At 46.0% G+C, this 8,146-nt stretch overlaps 1 protein-coding gene across 8 annotated transcripts in view; it reads right to left on the reverse strand.

The window, feature by feature from the left end:
* Positions 1 to 8,146, reverse strand: part of chlsn (cholesin) — a 92,346-nt gene that overhangs the window by 28,185 nt on the left and 56,015 nt on the right. The window contains exon 1 of one of the 8 annotated variants that reach the window (XM_072712586.1): positions 7,833 to 8,024. The exons of the other annotated variants lie outside the window; for them this stretch is intronic. Within the exon in view, the coding sequence (XP_072568687.1) occupies positions 7,833 to 7,880 (48 nt within the window). The 5' untranslated portion in view covers positions 7,881 to 8,024. Of the gene's footprint in view, positions 1 to 7,832; positions 8,025 to 8,146 lie in introns of those variants that run through there. 8 annotated transcript variants of the gene reach the window in all.

Here is an 8,146-nt window from a genome sequence, read left to right on the forward strand (position 1 = left end):
AGATAAGGGCCTTTGCTCAGGAGCCCAAAGGTAAGATCACATCGCCAACCATAGAATTGTGGACCTTCCGATCACAGGCACTGAGTCCTGATCCGCAGAGCCACACACTCGGCATGTACTTTGTCCTGTGGCTTCATGCCCCCTCCTATCCAGACCCCTAAACATCCCCTGAAGGCCACTGGTACACACTGCCAGCGTTAGCCCCTTGTTCTTTGTGTGGGAAGCCCCTTTGACCTCACTTACCAATCCTCATCATGCACTCACCATGTGACAGGTAGCGTGTTTCTGGGAAATGTGCGAATAACACTGGGTCTTTGACCGCCGCATGACACGGGACATTGCTGTTAAAGGCTCAGTACACAACATCCGTGATTCGCTATGACACATGCCTAAGACGTGGAAGTGTACCGTCATGCGGCCAATCAGCAACTTCCTGTAGTTTAAAAATGCGGATGAGGTTCATACACGTTCTGCCTGTCACCCCCCTTAATACCTTAATGAATTCCCCACCAAAACCACGGATCTTCGGAAAGAAAGGAAGATTACAGCGACATGGCATAGTTACACACACCTGATACAGGCACGATGTACTTTTTCAAATGGATTTTGTATTCCAGTTACTTTGCGTGTCTCTCCATTGCACTGGGATGACATTTCACAATCAACCCTACTATATTCCTTCCTGTCCCCTCAAGCAAGAAGGAATTAGATAAAAGAGATCTGCATCAGCAATTAATGTCAGCAAGGCAAGTGCCTCAGTCTTGCTCTGGAAAGCACAGAACTGAAAGCCCTTTATCAGCCCAGTTACAGGATAATCAAGGTTTTGTCCATAAATTGTCATTATTGATCAGGCCGAGGCTGAACTGACAGGCGGAGGTGCTCTCTTACCAATCCTGCATCTGGTAAAAATGAGCTCTACATCTGTGTGCGCTCAGTGTGAGCGTGCAGTACTAAAATCGCTAACATTTCAAAGAACATAAAGTAAATGAACAAAATGAAAGAAAAAAAATGAAAAAGTTTTAATGCATTCTGAAAAGGATTAGGGTTAGGGGCCGGCGGGTTACATTAGACTCCCCGAGTGGGACATCAGACACAGAGCTGCACGCTCAGCGCTAACCGCCAGAAGCAGCCGGGGCCATCGCTGGCCAAACATGGACGCACCCTGGGGTCCTCACAGAGCCACTGAGAACAGCCAAAAAAGGAAGCTTAGTTACAATGAGTTATCCGCCACAAATCACTTTCACACTGGGTTTTCCATTAGCTGCTTTTGTTGTTTTGATATAGGCACAGGGCAGTTTCACTTTCAAAGACTCTTAGGGGGGGGGGTTAGGGTCAGATCATTGTAAACTGTATTAAAAATCCAGGAGACATAAAAGCCAATCTGAAGAGAAACAGAAATGATGGATCGTCATGGCAACACAGTTATACGACCTGTACTGTGGGTGTTTCTTTTTTTTTAGTCTCAGGGTTGACTTTCACTGACAGAGTTTAATCCCAAGAGGCACCATTTTTCCACCAGGAACAATGAGGGTTTATGTAACAAGTCTTACGGGGGAAACTAAGCAGCCTCACCAGCTTCCTTCCTCTGGAAATCATTGCCAACTGATTTAACGAAGGGGAGCCGTGTGCCCAGGTGATAGTCATCTCCGACTTAAAAAAAGTAAAAGAAAAGCTTTAAAAAGAAATGTCTGAGTAATCAAATGGAGGATGAAAGAATTATAAACAGAGTTCTGTCCAGAGTGTATGCTGGACCTGACAGTAGCAAAGTCCACTGGAAGAAGTGCATTATGGGAGTCAAAGCAGCAAAGAGGCCACACCCCACCCGCCTTCACATTTCCACTGCGCTCCAAGCCGGATGGTCTCATCTGCATGCTGCAGGGCTCGTCAAGCTCTGCAGTTTTAGTACAATATCCCCCCCCCCCCCCCCCGGAAGAGTGCTGGAAACCACTGAGAGGCTATAGCTTTAGACTCAGAAGGGGCCGGATCTTTCCCAAAGGCTTAATGTTATGTGATAGGAGCCGCAATATGCAGGACAATGGGGGCACATCACACACAGCACACTGGAGGTGACGGATGTCATTCTGTAAGTCTCTGGGTGTAGCGGCTAGGGGTGCCGGGCGCACACGCAAAGCATTATGGGACACAGACATGGAGGAGCACTAAACTAGATAGGACTCTATGTGTAGCGGCTAGGGGTGCTGAGTGCACACGCAAAGCATTATGGGACACAGACATAAAGCAGCACTAAACTAGACAGGGCTCAGCTACACCACTGTTCCTCACAGGACAGTCATTCACAGGCAGTAACGCCCGTATTTCTGGTCTGCTGGGGAGGGGCACCCGCACGCACACTCACACACGCACACTCACACACGCACACTCAGACACGCACACTCAGACACGCACACTCACGCACGTGCAGACACACACGCAAGCAAGCACAGGGTCCTGATTGATAGCATATGTGCTGCACACCCCCCCCACACACACGTAACCGAGAAGAAACGGTGCAGCATCGGTATTTGGGGCCTCCTGCAGATGAGCCTGGTCCAGACCCCTCCCCGCTGAAGGGGGCTGTGAGGCCAGTATGAAATGCGCGCACCAGGGGGGGCAGTCCTTATGTAATGAGTGCGTCACGTCTCTGTTTATGTTCACGACTTCTTGCACTGTCGCTCGGCAGCAGAACATGCTAAATAATGCATTGTCATTTCTGGGGGGGGGGGGGGGGGGGGTTCCAGGAACAGGAAAGACCGCATGATCTGAGATGATCATCGCAGGACTGGTCTAGCCTCGCTCTCTGTCCATTATGTCTGTAAGCAGGACCAAGTCCATCCCACTCCAGAGCTGCTACTGATCCACTCCAGTGCGAAAACATTGGCCTTTAAGAACGAATTAAGCTGCGGGCAACGGCTGCACTTTAGTGAGGCAGACGTGGTGAAAATATGACTGGCGGAAAGGATGGACTCCCCATGAACAAAGTCGGAGCACAAATTGTGATTGCAGCTGCGATTCAGGTAAATGCAGCTTCCTAATGGAGGTTGGAGGAGGGCAATAAACTGCCCATATTCTCCTACGGAGCTTCAGGAAAGGACACCATGTCTTTACTTCCCTGGTTATGCTGAACGCTTGGTTCAAAATAAGCAGCAAACAAAACTGTAGCAGAGCTGACAGCTTAGACCGAGCATAGATATCAAATAGTCTTCCTGCCGTGAAGAGAGGTGCCGCCTTACTTTGATAGAGCAAAGTGAAAACTGGCCGAAAAACTTGGCCTTGGCAATCAAAGACACTTAAACTGGAAGGTTGTTTCCAGTTCACAAAAACAACATACAATAAAGTGGGGAGCTGTACTGCCTCACTCCCCCTGCGAGTAACAGGCTCTGTGAACGCAACGTGATAAATACCCATTTTTATAAAAACCTGAGATTGCAATGAAAAAACTAAAAATGCAAAAACTCTTGTATTTTGTTTGGTTACTTATGGTCATGGTTAGGGCTGGGTAGGGGTTAAGGTTGTCATAGTTAGAGTTAGCATTTTCCCCATAGAAATGAATGAGCGGTCCCCAAAAAGATATGTTTACCCAACATGTGTGTGTGTGTGTCTGGTTCCTGCAATGGACGGACATTCCATCCAGTGTGTCTCCTGCCTTGTCATATCTGCTTACTGGGACATTCTCCAGGCTCACTGTGACCCTGTACTGGTTAGATGATTATGCAAGATAGATGGAAACATGTTCTTCATTTAATCATCTTTATTATGAGATATGCTAGAAAGACATTTCCCCTCATTGTCTTACAGAAACCATTTTCCCAGACCAGAAACCACAAATTTCATTCTCACCGATAGGATCGGTGCAACTTTTTTACAAGTTTTTTGACAGGTACTGAAGCTACTCAAATTCCTCCATATCTGAGGCAGCCGGATCAGTGCTTATTGATTAGCAGCGACATTTTGACAACTCTACTGCATTCTCAAACGCATGTTGTCCCAGGACGTCTGTGGTACAGTTGCATCATCACCATTAAGGCCCCATTTCTGTCCCTATTTCAGCAGTAGCGAGGAACAGGAGCGTGTCCTACAGACTCTCACACCAGCGCCAACATCCTCACATGTGCCGTGCAGCCAGCCTTCATCCTGAAGCAACAGCCAACAGCCCATCTGCGGCACCCGGATCGCAGTGTGACATGAGCACACACACACAAGGTAGAGCAAAAAAAAATGACAATAACTAACAAGCCTGTATATTCACTTTGTGACATCATGCTATTTTAATTGCTCCCAAGGTTCATCTGGAACAAGATCGGGGGTTTGGAATAAGATGCCCCATGGGTAATGGGGAAATTACTGCCCCCCTCCCCCCACATAACCGCCATGGAGATAAATGTGACATGATTCAACTTTTCTCTGGAAAGGTCAAGTCAGCAAATCACCTGCCCCCCCCCAGCCCCCCACATAAATGCACGCTGCCGTCCACCAACCCACCAGAAAGACCAGCCAACTTTAGGTAAGGACATTTACTGCAGCAACACAGTAGGTGTAAATCTTTAAACCTGTCCGGACTGTCCTGTGTACTCATTTGCAAACCAAAGGTCACGCCTGCTCTTCGGGGATCGCTGGGGATCCTCTCGCTTGTGTAAATCAGTGGCCAAAGCTTGAAGTGAAAACACAAATCCTGGATCTGTGGTGATTTGAGATCCACGTTACATGTGGTAAACATTTCAGGGGGTATCATACCATGTCATCAGAAAACATTTCGGGTTAACTGTATGTAGCTTGTAAGGTCCATTTATCAGAATTTAGTTTAATTGCTTGACTTAATGCAGCTTTCAGGAAAAAAAAAAATTTGTTAGAAATTTTCTGATAGATATATCGATGAAAGAATTTTATGACTTTAAGATAATCTCTCAGAGACATGAAACATACACTTAGCTTTCATGTCATGTATATGTTAAAGGACCAAACCTCAAAAATGAATCTAATGCAGAGGCTAAACCTGCTGACATGTCACAGGAGGGCAGCCGAGAACACAGCAGCAGAGACCGGAGTGGGCAGAGACTGGAGTGGGCCGCCGCTCGAGGACATTTCGACCAAGCAGACCAACCCCCCCAGGGAAGCAGCAGAGACCATGAAAGGGTGGCAGCAAGAGACAAAAAAAAAACATTTCTTTCTATGCAACCCCCCCATAAATCCTCCCCATGCTGCCTCGGATTCTGCAGTCCTTCCCCTGTAAGCACAGCCCCCCCCCCCAAAGTTCTGTGAAAGTTTGAAATTACACAACACTTCGTACTTGTTACATAAACCCCTTCCAGCAAACTGCAGTGTTCAAATAAAAGTATATAGGAACAACAGCCCAGAGGCAGCGACAGGCCAACTGCAGGCCAAGGCGGATACAGCCACTGGAGTGAACACCGCGGCCACTGGAGTGAACACCGCGGCCACTGGAGTGAACACCGCGGCCACTGGAGTGTACACAGCAACCACTGGAGTGAACACCACAGCTACTGTCCTGGTGATACAGCATCTGAAAGGGCTGGCGTCAGAAGCCCCGCCCACTGGTCTCATGCAGCCCCGACCGCTCAATGGGGACACCAGTGAGCCATTAACAGGCCGGATCCTGCTTACGGAGCGGAAAGGCATAACGCCTCTCGCCCATCTTCCTCGGCGGTCCCCCGTGTCTGCATCAGGCTTAGCTTTCGCAAAACAGTGCTGTACTTATGTGGAAGAGAAAAAAGGAATCTGGAAATGAAAAAAAGAACAAAAGCAAATCTTATTTTCACCCATATTGTGGACATGGATCAGAGCTAAAATATGAAATGCCAGGGTTGTTTTTTCTCTCTTTTTGCAAAATAAACTTTAAAAAAAGCCATCGGTGCCCCCATTCTCCGTACTTTTACAGCGATTACAGCCTAGTAAAACAGGGTAAACCATGATGGTCCAGAAGGCTCCATATCACTGTACCCTCGATGCATTCTGAGCATTACCATGTTTACAAATCAGTCTTACTACAGCAGCAGTCCAAAAAAAAGAGGGGAATAAGATCAAAGGAGAGGTATGCCCCCCCCCAGCTGTCAGCAGATGCGTGCGGGACACCGGGGGTGACACTGCCCTGCCAGTCACGCTGCTCATGGCCAGAGCAGGAAATGAAATTCCACAACCACCCCCCCCCCCACCCCAGTGCAGCACCGTAAACACAGACCTGCCGTGTCAGCAGTAGCTGGAACCCGATGATTCAATCACCAAGTTTAAAAAAATAAGGGATAAAAAAAAAAAGCAATGAATTTCCCTTCAAGCGAATTTCATTTTTACCCCATCAGGATGAAATTGCTTTTAGATTATTTCATTGGTACATCATTGTAAGGAAGAGGGGAAAAACACTACTCAAAATTACATTTACAGTACCAACTATGTAACAATAAAGGTGAAACTCATTCATAAAAATTTTTTGACACAACAGCACAAAAGCCACAATTCAAATCTTTTAGTGTAATTAGTTATTTTAGCCAAGTCTTCTAGCAAACAGAGTAAATATGACAAATTGTACAATGTAACACACTAATATTCAAGGCAAAAAGGGAATTTGTAAACGTGAAAATATTTCACCATCAGGTAAAAAACAAAAAAATTCTATACTAGCCAATTATGCCCATAGTCTTGACTGAACTGAACTGCTTATGTAAAAGTTTATTTCATGTTGAAGAAACAATAGCATTTGGCATTTATACATTTCACATGATTACCAGAGCTGAACTGAGTCAGTATTGGTTTGGCATCTCTACCCAGAAACTAATAATAGGCTTATTTACAACAGTTTTGTTTTTATGCAAGTTATTTGGTTGTACGGTTTGTGATTCTCTGCCATTCCTATAACATTTACCACATCATTATAACCAAAAATAACAACAGGTCCAAGAAATCCTAAATTGCTGTAATATATGCAGATCATTTGTTGTCCGGTATAGAGATAGAAGATGAAGCACACAGAACAACGCCCTTACATGGGGAGAAGACAGCTTATTGAAATACATGCTTCTTGTCACTATAAATTGTAAATAGTCTATGTGCTAAACATAATGACAATAGGGAGCGGTAGGTGGATTTGTATCATGGTGTTACCTGTATAACTAATGAATGCTCATCTGCAAAGTTCATTTCAAACATGACAGGCATGGCTTTGCTTCTGGCTCCTTATTTATTACAGGATGAAGAAGATGCAATGTAAGAATAAGAAGATAAAAATGTCCCAGTAACCACTTGAATTTTAACGAACAGAAAAGACAAGAAAAGAAAAGAAAAGTAAAAGGAAAACGCAATCTCCCTCTGGTCAACACCGCAGACCTGGGTTTTGGGTTTACAATGGTCCCAGGCTTCCTATAATCCCAATTTTTCTCGGAAAACTGCAGAGTCATTTTATTAAACCTCTGCAGATTTATTTCCTTTAATTTATAGAAATGGGTCTCCCTCCATACCCATCTGCACGGACAGGAAGGATCTGCCCTTAGCTACGGTATCTCCCATGCGACAGTCAGGAGACGCATACTGTCAGGTCTAGGAGGAAATCAGCCAAACAGCTGCACTCATCCCGAACTGGCACATCACAAACATGCATATCGGCAACTGGCGGATATTTTTGAAGCACTTCAGACTCGGGTGGATAAGCTCAAATCAAAGAATTGTTGTCTGTATGTGTAGCCAAATAGGAGAAAATATTTTGTTTAATCGCTTGTTTTTTTTAATTATCAAAACGATTTAACAAATATAATTTCCAATATAACACTTAATTCAAACATCTCGCAAGACTTGTATGCAAAGAGTATTAAATCCCCTGTAGCAGATACCTCATCGACCGCCGCAGTTCGCAGAGCATGCAGTCCGTGCAGATACATCGGACAAAGTCCGAAAAGTTAAAGTCGCGTTTTCTGCTAGTATTGCGGATTATTGACCCCTAACCCAGCTGTCAAAGCCACTTAACAGCGCTGGTCTGTTTTTTCGAGCGCGCGTGTTGTTTGCGTCCCTGTCACTGCGCGCCCACCCCCTCTTTCTCATCCAACTCAAGCTCCCCTCCCCCGCCAGAACCGGCCCCGCCCCCCGCGCCGCTGTCAGCCAATGGGACAGCGCCGTGCGGAAAGCGGGCCTCGGCCGTCCGTGTGGG

The sequence above is a fragment of the Paramormyrops kingsleyae genome, chromosome 5 (genome assembly GCF_048594095.1).
Source record: "Paramormyrops kingsleyae isolate MSU_618 chromosome 5, PKINGS_0.4, whole genome shotgun sequence".
Classification (NCBI taxonomy): Eukaryota; Metazoa; Chordata; class Actinopteri; order Osteoglossiformes; family Mormyridae; genus Paramormyrops; species Paramormyrops kingsleyae.